General features: G+C 39.1%; 1 protein-coding gene across 1 annotated transcript in view; it reads right to left on the reverse strand.

Annotated features, from left to right (window-relative positions):
- Nucleotides 1-3,544: 3,544 nt before the first annotated feature.
- LOC124605963 (leucine-rich repeat-containing protein 23-like) overlaps nucleotides 3,545-18,828 on the reverse strand; it is a 67,068-nt gene continuing 51,784 nt past the window's right edge. The window contains exon 3 of the mRNA XM_047137926.1: nucleotides 3,545-4,274. Within this exon, the coding sequence (XP_046993882.1) occupies nucleotides 3,545-4,274 (730 nt within the window). The remainder of the gene's footprint in view (nucleotides 4,275-18,828) is intronic.

The following is an 18,828-nucleotide window of genomic DNA, read 5'->3' on the forward strand; positions in this document are numbered from 1 at the left end:
ATGGCTGGCTGTACTCCAGAAGATAAAAGAGGTAGCACCTGAAATGCATGAGGCGATTCATGATCATATTAGATCTTTCCCATTGTATGAATCGCATTATTCTCAGGACAAAATATGCTACCTGAGCCCTCAGCTATCAATAAAAACAATTGGAAACTGTTCAGAATGAAATATCCTGAATTCAGAACTGTCTCATACTACACATACTGGTATTATTTTAACAAGAACTTTGGCTACAGATTTCGTAGGCCTCAAGTAGATGTATGTTGTACCTGTGAAGAACTTAACCAGAAAATTAAAGCCCCTCATCTTAATGAGGTTGCTAAAAGGACAGCTACAGCTGAACTACTAATACATAAACACAGGAGTAGGAAGTTTTATTCTGCTCTAAAGCATGAATTATCTGTGGAGGGGCAAAAAGAAAGTCATGTTTTGTCCATCACAATTGACTACATGCAGAATACAAGCCTACCAAAGATTCCAGTTCAGGAGCTTTTCTATTTAAGACACCTTACTGTTAGTATATTTTGCATCAGTAACGTTAAACAAAAGAAGAATACATTGTATGTTTACCATGAAGGGAATGGTAGAAAATTGCCAGATGAGATCTGTTCTTTTTTATCAGCTTTTATAAAAGAGGTGCCTCAAATTAAAACAGAGCTCCGTTTATTTTCAGATAACTGCACAGGCCAAAACAAAAATCAGACACTTTCTTAATATCTTCTCTCACTCACAGACACAGATCGATTTAAGAAACTACAACCATTTTTCCCTGTGAGAGGTCACACTTTTTTACCTAGTGACTGTGATTTTGGAATCATCGCAAAACATCTCAAAAAAATTGATAGAATCTATTCAGCGCACGCGGTTGCTCATCATATTATAGAGAGTTCTGTACCAGGAAAGTTTGTGGTGAAAGAAGTGGCAACCACAGAAATTCTGGATTTCAAAAGCTGGTGGCCATTGCACTACAAAAAGTATGCTATCTCTGAAGAGACTAAAAGTAAACCCAGAAATGAAAGAATTAAGTTTTCAATTAGTACACTTTATCACTTTGTCTATTCCCATGAAAGAAAGGGTTACATTAAGGGGTATTCAACAATAAATGGTATGGTCAGACACACTTTCTTCATAGCTCTCAGTTCAATGACACCTGCTCCACCGTCATCACCATCGCACTCTTCTGGGAAACTTCCCATCAGAAGATCAAAGAATGAAGACCTGAAGAAAATCGAACTCTACATTCCTCAAGAGCACAAGTATTTCTACACAGAACTATTTTCTTGGCCAACTGAACCTGAAAATGCCACAGAATAATAAGAATGCATTTTACGTAATCTAGCTGATGACAGTACTAGTGTTATATTCTTTAATAATTATTGTGATTTGTATCATAAACCATTGCTCTTAATAGTATTTTGTATACCTCTGAAAACTAATTAAACAAAATTTTAAAAAGACAAAGCAAAGTTTGCTTAATTCTGACGTGGTTTTTTTTTTTAAATTTAGGATGTATTTTTTTAAAAGGGTGTAAATCGATGAAGTTTATAGCTCAATTACACATAGCATAATTACTTAAGGTGAAAATCTTTCTCACTTAAACTCAGACATTACTTTACTAATCACATAAAACCACCAAAAAGCATCTGTTTCATAGTTTGGAGTTGACACAGTTTGTTGTGTGTCCTGAAAAATTTACTCAACATTAGATATACCCTTTTAAAAAAACTCGATTCATATAGTTTTTTACATGTTCTTATTTTCTCCACATTAATTCTTAAGTCAAGTCAGTCATTCATTTTCACGTGTGTCTTCCACTGACCTACACTGCGTCTAAAAGACATCTTGTATTAACTGCCGAATGAACAAACAAAGATCTTGTCATCTCAGCATAGGAGATATCATTGTGCATTATTTATCATAAACTAGCAGGCTAACCAGTCAGATGGGCCAGTATCCAGCCCTACTGCCAAAGTATCATTAAAAGTATATTTGAAGGGACAATAGAAGAGAAAAATGCAAAAGACAGACCGAGACTAGAATACATCAACAAGATCATGGAGATTACCAGCTGCAGCACTGCTCTCAAGAGGGTGGCTGAAGACAGAAATTAATAGTGAACTGCTGCTAACCAATGTGATGGCTGAAGACCTAAGAGGAAGAAAAGAAATTTATCTTTACTAGGAGCAGATGGCATGATGGTGATGAGTACTTCACTGATAACTGCATCTTGATCCTGATATGTGCTCCATAATCATGTTGTAGCTGAATGTGGCACTGTGTGCATTATCATTGGACATAATATAAGAGTGCCTAGCAGATATTTTTACAAGACTATCATTCTTGATTATTCATGTCTAAGGAAGGTTAGTTTATAGTGTTCTGTCAACATTAGGGTCAGTAGAGGTGAATATTAGCAACGTTGAAGAAGGATGGAGCACTATCAAAAGAAACACCACTGAAAAAAAAAACACAAAAGATGCAGAGAAGCCACAGGGTATTTAGCAGGTCATAAAAAAAGACCATGATGTTAAGCACCCACAAACATTCTTGCATAAGCATCTAGGATCCTTGTTCATAATCCAGTCACCACATTTTGTATTCAGCAATGTCTTGATTTGAGCTTATTAGCAGTGTCATTATATGAAGCACTGATCTAATCAGCAATTTCAACATGCTGAATATGACTGATCATGTACTTTGAATAATTGATTAAGGTGTTCTCTTTCTTGGCAACAAGGCTGTGACAATATTGTTCCAGTACGGATTCAGGAATCTTGGGCCTCACTATACTACATTTGGCATCTCTGCAGAAGGCAGTCCATGCAGAGAGAGAGAGAGAGAGAGAGAGAGAGAGAGTGGAGAGCATTCTGAAGTACTGTTTGAGTGGAGTGGTTGTAAAGAATGCTTGAAAACTAGGCTACTTGTTGACATGTCTCTGATTACAGCAAAGATAACTAATTATATGCACTAAACTTATTACTGCTCCAGAAAGAAATATGTGTGTTACTGAATAACAGTCATTACCACTATATCATCAAATGGTTTCTTTTCGTAAATATATTTATCAGTTCTTTCTACCACCAAGTAACAATAAAATTCTGTAAGCAATAATACAAAAACAGCATTGTTATATTAACTGGATGACTCAGGGTAGGAAATTACAGCTAGAAAGACTAAAACAGGAACAGTGATGTGTGTGGACCGATTCATGAAGTTAGTTATTTATACCTGTACCACAATACAGCACTGGCAGACCAAGTATTGAGGCATATTCAAATCTAATCTCCATTTGAGTCCCTTACATTACTTAATGAAATACTAAGCTGTCATATGACAAAGAATTACAAACATTCCGAAAGTAAAAATTGTTATACAGACTGCAGAACATTTTAGAACAAAACTATATCCATACAGTGTCTGTACTATTGTATCACAAAGTTTACATGTCCTTGGCACAGTTGACAGTTTCTGAAAGTAAGCACCACCTGAAACTTGACGGGTATGAAGGGAGGGAACTTAAGAGTACCATAAGTTGTCATTCTCAAATTTCATCTTCTTCGTCTGCCACCTGCTCGTCCTCGCCCTCCAGAACCTCCGTGCGGGCAGCAATCAGCTCCTCTGCAGCCATCAGCTCTTCCTCCTCCACAGCCAGCTTGTCTATCCTCTTCAGACGAGGCAGCTCGGACAACAATGACACACGGTACTCCTCCTCTGCAGCCTCTACCATCGGGTTCTCCGAGATCACAATTGTCTCCAGCACGGGCAGGCATGCCAGCTTCTTCAGCTCACTCATATCTTCAATCTTACAGCCGCGCAGGTTGAGGTATGTCAGATGAGCCATTTTGTTAGTGAAGCCCGTCAGCAACCTGAGAGGATTCTGCCGCAAGTGGAGGACACGCAGACTGGTGAGCGATTGCAGGTCCTCGAGTAGTTGGATAGAGTTCTGTGCCAGGTAGAGGTTCTCAAGTGTAGGTAACTGGATGCCTGCAGTGGAGGTGAGCGCATTGGCTCGGAGGTCTAGGGTGCGCAGCCTTTTGAGGATGTCAGGCTCCAGGCTGCAGATGTCACGGATCTGGTTGTGACTAAGTTCCAGGCACTCCAGCAGAGGATGCCCGATGCCATGTGTGTGTGTGATGCGGTTGCCATTGAGGATGAGCAGCTGCAAGTAGGGCATTGCTGGCATGGCAGCCGACTCCAGCAGGTTGTTCTCTGCCTTGATCATCACCAGGAATGGGATGGCCGCCAGCACATCCAGGCTTCCATCACGCAACCTGCACCATTCGAAACGCCGTACATGTACATTTCAAGCATTCCATTTCCACATCTATATGTACACTCCAAAAAACTACTACAGTATACAAACCAATATTACTGAGTTTTTGTCCTATTCCATTCATGTATTGTATAGAGGAAAAATGACTATCTATGTGACTCAGTGTACACAGGAAGTAATAAAAGTGGAAGTTGAGGAAAGACAAGTCCACATTAATTCAACTGGTATGTTCCTTCAGAGAGAGGACATGGCCCACCCCTTTCCTGAATCTTTTCCAAAGAGCTAGCGTATAGGCAGTAATAATTTTGAAGCTGATGAGACTAATAAGTCTAACCATTCTTCATTAAGAGAAAGGTGCATTCTTTGTTGAATTGAAACCTCAAATTTTAGACAGAAATCTAACATGTCATCAGGATAGACAGTGTATGACAACAGTCAGTTCTTGACACAATGACAAGTTTCTGATGATGCACATAGATCTGAAACCTTTGTTCATGTAGGTAAATATTAATTGCTACTGTCTCCTGGTAGTTTCTGTTTACACCTTGCAAAGAACAATATCTGTACACCTCTAAACATAACTGCATTAAAAGATAAAGCTTTAAATCTCTGAATTGATCATGTTTCTTAAGATAAAATACTATGCAGCCAGAACTGCTGCAATATCTCAACATTTGTTTGCTGAGCAGGGGATGTCTGGAAAATTTCCAACCACATTTAGTACACATATGACTTATTAACTAGGGAGAAAAATACAGAGTGTGGATAGTAATAAGATAGCATGTAAAAATAACCAAAAAGAACTGGCTGTGTCATATCCACAATATTCAGGATCAATAGGGTGACTAGTGACAGTTACAATGACAGCTGTCCCACATGGTTTTCAAAGCTGGTACACTTACTATCTAGAAAACTAGTTTGGAATAATATTGCTTTGTAACTCTAGCTGTCGTGATGGGAATGGAAAGATGATGACATAGGAAAATGATCAAAAATGACCAAGTGTATTCGGGTAATCAGCTAGAAATATAAAAAATAAATAAAGGAGCTTTATGCAGATAGCCCCTCAATAATGCGCAGGGATTGCATTAGTAGTATCTGGAGTGTTTTAAATATTGTTTTGCAAGAGTTTCTGGATGCTGCATTTTCGACTGTTGTTACAATCCTCCTTTGTCCTATGAAGGAGCTTTTGCAAAAATTATCTCATACAACAGCAGTGACTCTTCTTGGACATAATGTACATTCTTCAATATGTCCTTTACTGTACATCTAGCAAGTATTTTTATTCCATATGGTATTGTGATTAGTTTATTGAGGTAGTTGATAAGTGTGTGTCCCAATTCATGTTCTCCTGAACCAATATTCATAGAAATTTTGTGGAGTTTACCATTCCTAATTGTTTACTAAGGCGATTTATAGTGAGGGTTGTTCTATTTGGTCTGAAGGACCAGTGTGACAGTTTTCTCTATGTAAATGATTGTTTATATTGAAGGTCCATTAGAGTTTGATGAAGACATATTATAAATAGTTGGACGGAACAACACATCGAGTGTTGGAAGTGAATACCTTCTAAGTGACATGATTCCACACTCAGTATGAGAGTATCTGATGGGTTGCTCATTTTCCTGCTATTTCCCAGTAGCTACACGCATTCCATCAGATGTGGGGGAAATATTGCTACTGAAGTGGCAGTAATTGGAAAGTTTGTAATTTCTCCTCATTAGAATACATAATTGGTACAGTTGGAGATAATGTCCCACTGATACCACTCATTATAAGATGCAGATACAGCGGAGACATTACCTACAACAGTTTCAGACATGAAGTTTGCAACCGAGGCAGTACAATTTTGCTGTTTCTCTGCATATAACAAACTGAATGGTTGGCATAGAATTGTGTCCAGTTATGAAATTCGAAAGTGGTTGGTGTTCCACTGTGACTAAAATGGTGTGGTGAGTGTTGTAAAGTAGATCTTCCATAATCATGAAGGCATAAACTGAATCCATAACAAATGGATGTAAATAGTAAAGAGGTCAAAGGTGCTAACTGAGAGACAGGAAAATACTATGATGCAGACAGTGTGAAAAAATAAAATAATTACTGAAAAATCACTTCTAATTACACTCAATCAAATCAGAGTCATGTTGATTAATGTTATTGTTATTTCTCATGGTATACAGGGTGAATCATCTAAAACTTGCCCCACAAATATTGCAGAAATGGAAAGTGCTGTTGATGTGCAGTTTTCGCGCAATGGATTGGTAGTCAGGGGCTGATATTGTTAGCCAATCAACAGACTTTAATAATATTTAGAAAGTGTATTTTCTATGAAAAAAACTAGAATGTCAAGGGTGTTTATTGCGGAATTCTAGTGTAAGTCCTTTATGAGAGATCATATTTTGAAAAGTTTCCACACTGACAGTTGTTTGTAGCATTCAAAATGCGTAGTTGCTAGGTACGATGTTGTTATTCCTTGATGGCACTGCGACTTACTAGTCAGTTCATGTATGACAGTCCAAGCAGTAGATTGTGAGTGGACAATGGGATTTATCAATACAGAAAAAGCTGACATGCTCATGGTGTATGGAGAGTGTAGGAAGAATGTAGTTTGTTCTTATATGGTGTATGTGGCAAGGTACCCCAATAGACGTCAACCATCTCAGCAATCATTTATCAGCCAGTTGCATGAAAGCGATATTTTAACACCTAGATAATATAACAGGATCATAACATAAGAGAGGGGAATTCATCTTCTTGCTGCCATTACGGCTGATACACATGTTAGCTTACATGCAATTGCACAAGGAAGTGGCATGAGCCAGGCAAGCGTCCTATGCATTCTCCATCAACATAGGTTCCGTCCCTATCAAATCTGTCTCCATCAAGAGCGGCATAGAAACAATTATAGGAATTGCATTAACTTCTGTACATGAGCATTAAAACAAGATACTCCAGATGCATCATGTATCTTGTTTAGTGAGGAAGCCATATTTACTAACCATAGCCAGATAAACCACCAAAACATGCACTACTGGTTTGTTGACAATCCATGTTGACTTCATCATATGGAATGTCAGCATCCATGAAGTGTAAATGTGTAGTATGGAATAGTGAATCAGCAGCTCACAGATAGAACACTAAACATGCACAAGTATCTCAGCCTCAGTATCCCAGCCTCCTAATAGACCATCTTTCACAGATGCTAGAAGACATTTCTCTGCAGACTAGGAGGAATCTGTAGTATCAATATGATGGCTATCCAACATATAGTACACAAAGTATTACAGCATGTCTTCAGGAATTGTTTCCAAATTGTTGAACTGGACACAGAGAACCTGTACCTTGGCCAGCCCGTTCCCGGGATTTGATGCCTGTAGACTTTTTTCTGTGGAGAAAACTGAAAGATGGTGTCTACAAGGGTGTACCATAATACACAATGATGTATTACTGCAGCCTGCTTGGACATCTCTGCTGAAATTCTAGCAAATGCGCAGTAGTAGTTCCATATTGGATTGGAAGCATGTATTGCCACTACAGGCGGTCATTTTGACACAACTTGCAATGGCCAGTTGTCTTGTTACTGTTCATAATCCACATAACTAGCATATGCACTTCTGTTGTTCTTTGGTGTGTGCTACCACAGGTGTTGTTAAGTGTTGGTGTGGGAACTTTTCAAAATATGACGTCTCATAAACAACTCACACATATAATCTGCAACAAACACCACTGACATTCTAATTTACTCTAATTTTAGTTGGTTAATGTCAATACGCATTGTTCCACTTGAAAAGGTATATGTTTGCACATAAAATAAAATATCTAAGAATTATTACAATCTGTTGATTGTCTAACAGTATGAACCTCTGACTACCAATCCATTCTGTGAAAACCGTAGATCAATAGCACTTTCCATTTCCACAATATTTGTGGTGCAAATTGTGGGTGATTCAATCTGTACATGCTGATGTGCAAAACTTAAGGACAAAAGTAACTTTCACATGATGTGTCACTGCCAAGTACCACAGCTCAATGAAACTTGGATCATTTATAGAAAGAACTGCTGCAGTATGGCACAGAAGGTAATAGTAAGAAATAAGCAATGAGACAAACAGAAATGACACTTTTATTCAAAGACAATAATTACGCTGAAGTCATTATGGTTTATGATGGCCATGAACAGTATAAACCATGGGAAACGGTTCTTAATAGACAAGTCTAATCACCACACATGGTAACTGCCATGCTCCCACTGTCCACCTAAAGGGTTTGGAAACTCCTCAGACAATGAAGCATCACAGGTTTGCGCATGTACAATGCATTGCCTCCCTGGACTGTATCGATCACAAGAAGGACAACAAATGGCAGGACAAGCACCACCAAAGGTCCTCTGTGTCAGGGATCTACATCCTCCGCCATGTCGTGTGCGGAACTGGATCAGCATGAATTCCTCCACACCCCATCTACATAGGATGGCACAATCCAACATGTCAAAAGTTCACTCCACTGGCGCTTTTGGCCAATTCATGCACTGGTTCTTAGCAGCCCATTCAGTCAGAGCATGGTAGGAAGCCACCACAGTGGGACCTATGACTGTACAGTAATATCCCAAGACATACCTGTGGGCCAACCATGCCGAAAGCTCAACCTACATCATTAGGGTTTATCAATGGAATAGTCTTTATGTCCATTGATGTTTATTCACTGTGTGTTCCAGGCATATGCCTGTTACTGTCTGAGGAACTGTATTATTTTTTGCTAAGATGATATTTCCTTCATTGTTAAATATTTCCATTGTGGTTGCAATAAACCCTTGTTCTTTTTTCCTAGGTCTCGTTATTTATAATCAGGCATCTCTCTGAGGGAGATACAGCAGTAATGCATACTCTCCAACATGTTCCCATGCTGCCCACGAGGTTGTTAAGGAGTTCTTGTGGTAGGGCATTCCATTCCTCCACCAGTGTGGTTGGCACCTGCTGGCTGGTTGTTGGTCCACGTGGATGTGCTGCAATATGTCTCCCAAATGCATTCGATACATGCTTGATGGGATTTAAGAATAAAGTTGGGGAAACGAGCAGGTCAGTCCATTCACTGAATATCCCCTTGTTCCAAGAGCTCCTTAACCTGTGCACTTTGATGTGGTTGTTCACTGCCATCCATAAAAATGTAATCAGGGCCGAATGCTGTCCTGAAAAGACACATATGGGGATGAAGTATAGTGTCACGATTAACAATGATTGGTGAGTGTACCATGTTTGAAGATTTGGAGACCAGTATGGCCATGCAACATCATTCCTCCCTGCTCCATAGCACCTAGACCATCAAAACAATCATGTTTGACAATAATTATGAGTGCACTACACACCTTCATATGGCGGGAGATGGGAACACTTAACTTTTTAAGCAGATACTTGATAACAGTTAAAGAGTTTGTACATTTGATTAGTCAGTATATGCTACAGGTAAAAATTTCTCAAAGACCATCTCAAAAAAAGGGGGGAGGGTGATTCAGGGTTGTCTTACTGTCTGGTAAACACAATAAATGAATTGAAATATTGTGTGAATGGGAAGAAAGACAGATCATTATTTGAATATATTACTGACAATAACACACTGGAAACAGAAACAACTGTAAAATACGTGTGAGAAAGATCTAATATGGAAAACTATGTAAAGAAACTTTTAGTGAAATAACAGACAATACTGATCACTCATGAGGAAATGTAATTCACACATAATAGACAGAACTTAAAAAACCCTTATTAAACAGATTATTTAGTATCTCTCATCAGTTGGTGATTCTTATTACATTATCTGATCAAAAGTATCTGGATTCCCTTTGTAATGTGGAATTGATTACTAGATATGAGAGACAGACTCACCACTATAAAAGAAAACAAGGAGTATTATGTTGATAGTAGCAAAGTAGTAACAGCAGAATATGTCAATCAGGAGAGCTCAGTTACTTCCAATGTGGACTAGTCATAGGATGACACCAGAGTAACAAATCCATTAAGGATATTTCGACTCTTCTAAAGCTGCCCAAGTCAATTGTTGGTACTGCAACTGTGTGGTGGAAATGCAAAAGAACAGTTACAGCTTAACCTAGACCAGACAGACATCATATACTGATAGAGAGTTTTGATGGAAGGAAGTAAGATTAAAGTTTAAGGTCCCATCAACAGTGAGGGCATTAGAGACAGAGCGCAAGCTCATATTACAAAGGGATGGGGTAGGAAATTAGCTATGCCCTTTTCAAGGAAACCATCTCAGCATTTGCCTGGAGGAATTTAGGGAAATCACAGAAAACCTAAATCAGCATGGACAGATGCAGATTTTAATTGTCATCCTTCCAAACGCTCATACAGTATGCTAATCACATGCCACCTCACTCGGTAGGGAGTGTAGAGAATTGTGGAGGCTAGCAGTAAAAAATCAGATGAAATCTGCAGAAGGAACTTGTGAGTTCCATAGTGCTACTGGTAGACCAGCTAGCTCAACAGCTATATGTGGGGATTAAAAACAATTGGGTACAATGGTCGAGCAGCTTCTTGCAAGCCACAAATTTCTGTAGACAGTTTTACCTGACACTTGAGGTGGCGTAGAGGGCAACGCCAGTGAATGTGAGAAAATAGGTGATTTGGAGTGATGAATCATGCTAACCTCATGACATTCTGATGTAAGGGTTTTTTGACAAATGTCTGGAGAATATTACTTGTCATCACATGTAGTGCCAACAGTGAAGCATGGAGGAGGAGTTTTTTTTTGTTGTGATTAGGGCATGGTCCCCTTACTGCACCTAAGAAAACATTAAATGTGGAAGGATATGAACATATTTTACAGCATTACGTACTGAATGAAGTAGAGGAACCATTCGCAGACTATGATTGTATCAGCATGACAATGCACACTACTGTAAAGCAGCATCTGTCAGGCAGTTATTTGTGGACAATAACATTCCTGAAATGTACTGGTCTGCCCAGGGTCCTGACCTGAACCCAGAGGAATACCTTTGGGATGAGTTAAAACATCAGCTTCACTCCAGATCCCAGTGTCCAACATCACTACCTTCTCTGGGATCAGCTCTTGAAGAAGAATGGCCTGTCATTCCTCTACGGACATTCAGACACCTCACTGAAAGTGTCCTCAGTAGAGTTCAAGCTGTCATAAAGGCATAGGGTGAACACACCAGATATTAATGTCCACCCAAAGGTTTATGGATACTATTGATTAGATAGCGAAAATATAAGTAAAAAAAGTAGGTACACAGGATATAAATAAGAGTGACAAAGTCTGTCATGGATTATTTAGCAAGAATGAGAGTTATACACAGATGTTCACCAAATTACGGTGGAAGATGTTACATGAGAGGTGGTATGTTTCAGAGTTTTACTATTGAAATTCTGTGAAGTAACATACTACTTCTTCCCTTCTTGTGACATAATCTGGCACAAAAATCAAGGAAATCAGAGCTCATACCATGGTTCAGCAAAGTCATTCTTCCCACAATGTACCACTGCAATTGGAACAGGAAAGGAAGGAAATGGTAGTGATACCCAGAAGTGTCTTCCACTAAATATTACAAGATGGTGTGCAGAATGCAGATGTACAGGGTGTAATGAACTGATGTCAACAGACTTTGAGGGTCTGTAGAGGGTGTCATGAAGAGCACGTTGAGAATAGGAATCCATGTCAGAAACATCGTCCGAAGACAGGCACTTCAACATTTTAAAGTTATAGAAGCAAACACCTGCAGCTAGGTCGCCTAGTTCGGCATCAAATGTAAGTTTGAACTGTGATGGATCATAAGTGGAGCTCCTAGCAACATACCTGCATTCATTATATTATATCATGTCAAATATGGCCATGCCTGTAACATCTCCATAGAGCATACAAACTCACTTTTACTGCCAAAGGACTGGCCCTGCTGCAATTGTTGGCCTCTTATCTTCAATACTTTCTACAATACCTGGATGAAGTTTTTGGACATAAGCAGCTATCCTCAATACGGTCCTCATGACCCATCCTACAATCCCTAGAAGTTTATCTGTATGATTTCATTACAACCAATCTGCAGATGTAGAAAACTGAGGTGCCTTGTGAACTGGATGACAAATACCTTCAAGTGACTGCTGTTTTATACTGACACAAATTTCTATAAAATAGTGATAAATTTTGTTAAGAGATGTGATTGTCAGTAAGGGTGATTCGGAAGAATTTTGCACGAATTTTCAGGCTGGCATAACTAACAACTGTTTGGTATCAGACTTTTGTCAAAATGAATGAAGATCAGTATCATGCAATCGCCAACATTTGTAAAAGTGTCCGTGTCTCATACAAAATTAAGTTGAATGAAGTTCATGTCAACAGTGCCAAAGCTGATCAGTTTTGAATTAAAATGATTAAAGAAGCGCATCTCAAGGTCAAAAGATAGTAAGACTAATACAGCAACTCTAAACTTCATTTACTAATGCCACCAGTTGTGATTTTTCTAGATGCACCTTGTACAATCACAACAAATGAGCAGTTCACTACAGATGTGTTCTTGATCTCTGCCAGGACGCCAAAGCGGTGAGCCCCTACGCAGCCTCATGGAAATTGGTATGTAGAAATATTCTGAGCAGGTGAAGGAAGTAATGCAGATTTGTGTAGATCCAAATGGTTAATACATTGAAAGTGATCGCAATTGACTCAACAGATCCTATAAGAATGAGTTTTTCCTTTTTTATATTTTTTTATAGGTGATGAAGAACAGAAACTGTTTATTGTTGTTTGTAGACAAAGAAGAAGTCTTTAATAGTGTATCTCTAACCATTCCATAGAAAAGCTTAAACATCAAGAGGAATAAATCCAAAAATAATAAAAGTAATTCAAACATTATTCAACAGTAAAAATAGGCAAAATGTTGTAAACAGCATTTCGAGGAACTATGCAAGGAATATTGTGTTTCATTTACAATATATTAAATATATACAATAACTCAAAAATGTAAGAAAGTCAGTAAATGAAAATAAAGCACCATCATTAAAATTCACAAATGGCTACCTGGTTTTCACCTAAGAATATTAGGACATAGAGCATATGAATAAAAATAGTTATAATTCTGCATCATCCACTACGTGTTTCGATGGTATCTATTGTTATCAGGTGGAAGGTGTCTTTTACAAGGCTGCTCTTGTTTTAAGCACTGTCAGTATCAACGCAGCAGCATATTATGTGGCCAACAACTGCAGGATGTCTTGCTATAGTTTGTTGGAATAGCACAACATGCTATACATGCAATAGAAATCCAACAGTTGGGGACCAACAAGCTAGTAGACAACAATCCTCAATTGACTGCATCAGCTTGTTTAAAAAAAAACTGTTAATGATGCCATCAATGTTAAAGCTAAGTGCAAGTGAACTTTGTGCACTACTGAACAATGCTTTAAGCAACATGCAAGCACTGATGGCATTACAAGTAGATGTGCCTTCACAAGAGCAAGACATATTAACACCACTGCTCCTTATTAAAAGGGCTGAGTAGTCTATAACAAGAGTTTAAAAGCAGTGAGTTCTAACAGCTTCCTGACATTTTAAGAAAGGTGCACTTTTCTGTGCTGCATGTCACATAATCAGTCTTGAGCACTGCACAAGTACCACACATTCAAACAAACCACATGGCACAGCCGACTATTAATTCATAGAAAAGGTGCAATCTGCTCAGAAACAAAACACCATGTATCGGTACTAGAGGGTTCCTGTATAAGCAGTTTAATGTTGTCTGTTGAATGTTTAGTTTTGCTGAAATTAACTGACACCTTGCCTGAACATACATAAGGAGTGTTGAAATGACAAGGTACAAAGTGTTGTAATAGCCAAACTACAAGAACTTTGCATAGGCCCCTTTGGGTAACATAGTGAGACATCTAGGTAAGTGAATGTAGTGTTGTCACCTTCACCCAAAAAGATTCAAAGTTATGCCCTCAGAAGACAAGGTGTTGCTGACCAACTTCTGTGGTCCGATACTCATTGACTCTCTCAAGCACGGACAAACCATTAACAGTGATGGGTATAGTGAGACACTCCATAGCCTACACAGGTCCGTCAAGAGCAAACAGCTTGGACTGCTCAGGAGGGGATGATTCTGCTCCAAGATATTGAGCATTTGCATGTCTTCACGGTCACGGAAAGTGTAACAGCCAAGTTCATGTTGGTGCTGCTTGAGCATCTGTCCTACAGCCTGGATGCTGCTGTGTGATTCCATGCATTTGGTCCACTTAAACACATCTCAATGTGAAGCACTTCAACTCACACGACAAAGTGAAGGACACAGTGGAGCTCTGCTCCTGTCACAGCCACAGGAATTCTGGGAACAAGGAATACTTTGGCTCATGGAACAGTGGGAAGTGGTGCTCAAGCCTCTAGTGATTCTGAATGAAGACTTCAGTTACAGCCATGGTGGTGTTTCACACCATAATTGATCCCAGTATGTGGTACTTGCAAAGTGTACAATTAACTGATCCAGAGTTTTGGTTACCTGGAAAGATTGATGTATTGCTAGGAGCAGAATCTTGTCTGCCCATTCAATGGTCAAGAACTATCTCCATAGGAGATGATCATCCCATGCTTCAAGAGACAGAAGTAGATGGAATCATATCAGGCCAGTAGAAAATGGTAGAGTACACAAATCTGTCACTGCGGTAGGTCATCTTGTGCTTTGTACAAAGTGACATGGTTGCTCAAACACATTCAGTTTTGGGAGGCAGAAGAATTACAAGTTACAACGACAAAAGAGCAGGACAGTATGAAGCACATTTCACTGAACACAGGATGAGAGATTCCACAGGCAGATTTGTTGTCTGCCTTCCATTTCGCCAAGAGCAAGATAATTTAGGTGATTCTGTCCTCACTGCAGCAAATACTTCTCTCAGACTGAACAGTATCAAGCGAGAGAACTGAAGCTTAAGGGAAGCTACACTGACTCCATGAAGCGATACGATGACATCTGTAGGGAATCATTTGTTAGAGATACAAGAAATCATATTAGCTGCAGTATGGAACCATGTACCTATTACGGAGAATCCATTTCATCTTTTATCATGAGGAGCATCTCCTGCAGATCTCCAAGAAAACAGCCTTTGGTGGGAGGAACCAGCCTGGCTTAAAGAAGACACCACTTCACAGCCTGTAACTTACCTTTAACGATTTTGCATCTCAAGAGTTGCCACAAGAAAAGGCTAAAGTCCTCTATCACATCAGCGGAGCAATCGGAGATGGTCTCATCATTCAGTTCTCGAAATTATCATGATTGCAGCGGATAATGGCATACTGTCTCCGGTTTATTAATAATTGCAAGACTGCAGAGGAAACAACAATAATTGCTGAATGGTATCACAATGAACTGCAGGACATCTTGCTACGATTTGTCAGAATAACACAACAAGCTGTACATGCAATGGAAATCCAACAGTCAGAGACCAACAGGCTAGTAGACAGTACCGGTAATAGAAAGCTCAAATCACTGTATTGTATCCTTGGTGACATAAGTTACTACAGGTTGGAGGCAGGCTACGAAATGCTTATCTGTCATATGATGAGAAGCATCAACTCATACTGCCACTTCACCATCATCTCACGAGACTAATAGTGGAAGATGAACATCGTCGCCAGGCAGGATTAGCTGAGCGGTCTAAGGTACTGCAGTCGTGGACTGTGTGGCTGGTCCCGGCGGGCATGGGTGTGAGCTTTTATCCTTAAGATAATTTAGGTTAAGTAATGTGTAATCTTAGGGACTAATGACCTTAGCAGTTAAGTCCCATCATCTCAGGAAGCAATAGTGGGCACCTAACAGGCGAAGTCCAGCACAGCATGTTCTGTGTCAGTGCTTGACTTTTCTGCGATTACTGGTAAAGCCTGCACAACAGCTCATGGGAAACTTGCCACACCGTTGTGTAGAAGCTGTGAGGCCTCTGTTCCATTATGAGATTAATTACACAGGACCGTACTAAGTGAAAACTGGCTCATGGCGATCTAAATTAAAGGATAAAATGCTATGTTGCCCCTATTTGTGTGCTTGGCGACATAGGTGGTGCATTTGCAGGTACCAGTAGTTGGCAATATGACTGTTGAGGCATTCCTGTCAGCCCCTAGAAGATTTGTTATCACCACAGGTTAGGTGCCAAAACCTGTACAGTGACAATGGGGCAAACATTATCAGGGCTTGTAAGGAACTCTCAGAGTTACAAGCTGCTATGAGCAGTCATTATGAGCATACACAGGTGTAGCAGGATGCAAACCTACTTCCTCCGACACAATAACCATGAACCTCTAACCGTACTACCACAATGTTCGCATACAACACTCGGCATTTGTATCATTTATCTTAGGCTCTCCTAAAAGCTTTTTTCTACTGGCATGTTGTTAACTGACATTTAACTGTAATAAATTGTACCAAGATTGACACTTGTGGTAAATCTTTAATGCTCCATTGTCTTGAAACGGCATACTGTCATAACACACAGGTTATAACATTACGGTATGTAGACAGTATATCATGGCAATCAACTGCGACCATAAACAAAAGAGAACTTGAACTGTCCCTGGAGTGAAGATCTGTGCAAGGGAATGAGCCCTACCTCTATTTTGAAGAGCTGCCATCCTACGTCCACGTTCTGTACTTCCACAAAAGCGGAACTGACGTAAAGATCATAGGGACCGCTGACTTGTTATGTTGTGGTGAGAGCTGTAATCGAATCCCTTTATGCACCAGGATTACTCTCTTCACTCATTACAAAGTAAGAAAAAGAAAACTACAATCCACAACATAAAGTAAATTTAAATACACAAAGCTAGTGACTACAGGACAATTGTTTGCTGCAATTGGCTGTGGTAGTTCAGGCCCGCTCTTTATCGGCAACCATAATTCAAAACATTTCGCACCTAAAACTGCCACAATATAGTGTCGGCATAATACAGAAGCAACATAATATGGATCAAGTCTAATCTGGAGGCGTCAAAGTAGCAAGCGAGGGCCCTCACATGACGTGAAAATGTTACTCGTTATTCTTGTTTCAGCTGAGCTGTCCCTAAAGATAACTGTTGTCACTTATATTTGACAGCATAGATCACTAGATGGCTTCCCTGCTCGTAAGTTGTCCTGCTCACATGTATGCCTTTATTTATCAACCTGAACTATCCAAAAGCAGCATGGAAAATAGTTAAAGCAGAAACAGGGCTAATTGCAGAAAATTTACCTGTTCCTCTAAGTGCAGTTGAACTAAATAATAGTTTCATAAATTCTGGAGAATTAGCTATGACAGATGAAAGTGATTTAGATGATAGTGAGGACAGACATTGCAGGAAACAGAGTTGACAGGAGACTTGCCAAAATTTGAATGGAGAACCATTTATCCTCTGGATATATTGGATGTAGTCAGATCACTAAGCAACTCCAGAACTGAGGACATCCATGGTTTTTCTAATTTTACCATAAAGAAAATAATAGACACTATATGCATTCCACTGTCTTACTTAATCAATAGGATGTTTACAGAGGGAACATTTCCAGGCTGCCTTAAACTGACAATTGTATTGCCCATATGCAAAAAGGGAAACAGAAATTCACCCCAAAATTACAGACCAATAGCAATAGTACCAATATTATCTAAAATTATTGAAAAATTAATGAAAGACCAATTAAACGATTTTTTTGAGCATCACAACCTTCTCAATAAGGCTCAGTATGGATTCAGAACTGGGCTATCAACAATAAAATCAGTTCAGGAAGTTGTCTTATCAATTTTACAAGGTTTTGAAAATAGGGAACATACCTATACAACTTTAGTTGATTTAACCAAGGCATTTGACACTGTCTCACATAGCATTTTAATTAAGAAACTAGAAAAATATGGAATAACTGAAACAGAACTATTACTGCTGAAATCATATTTGACAAACAGAAACCAAATGGTCTACATAAATTGAAACAACAAATCTGACCTTCTCAAGGTAAAATATGGAGTCCCACAAGGATCTGTACTGGGACCTTTCTTATTCATTGTGTATGTGAATGACCTGCCCAACACATTACCATATAAATCTGTAATGTATGCTCATGACACAACTTTTATAATGTCACATAATGATGTGAATGTTGTCAAACAAATGAACAAATCCATGATGGAAAAGGCAGCTCACTGGTTCCATGAAAATAGGCTGTCCTTAAATAAAAATAAAACTGAACACATCCTCTTTTCCCTTAGAGATATTAATGATGGACCTAATGAACTCAGACATTCAGTAAAATTGCTAGGCATTTATCTTGATACCAAATTGTGCTGGAATACCCACATAGAAAAGCTGTGCAGTAAGTTGGCAAGAGTTCTATATCTCCTTAAACTGAAGGATTGTGTCAGTAAGGAGTGCATACTTATGGCATACCATGCCTATTTTCATACTCATCTGCATTATATAATACTTCTTTGGGGAAACTCTGCTGAGGCGAAAGATGTTTTCCTCTGGCAGAAGAAAGCCATTAGATGTATTTTTGGTGTGAGCAATTTAACATCTTGCAG

This window comes from Schistocerca americana, chromosome 3 (genome assembly GCF_021461395.2).
Source record: "Schistocerca americana isolate TAMUIC-IGC-003095 chromosome 3, iqSchAmer2.1, whole genome shotgun sequence".
Lineage (NCBI taxonomy): Eukaryota > Metazoa > Arthropoda > Insecta > Orthoptera > Acrididae > Schistocerca > Schistocerca americana.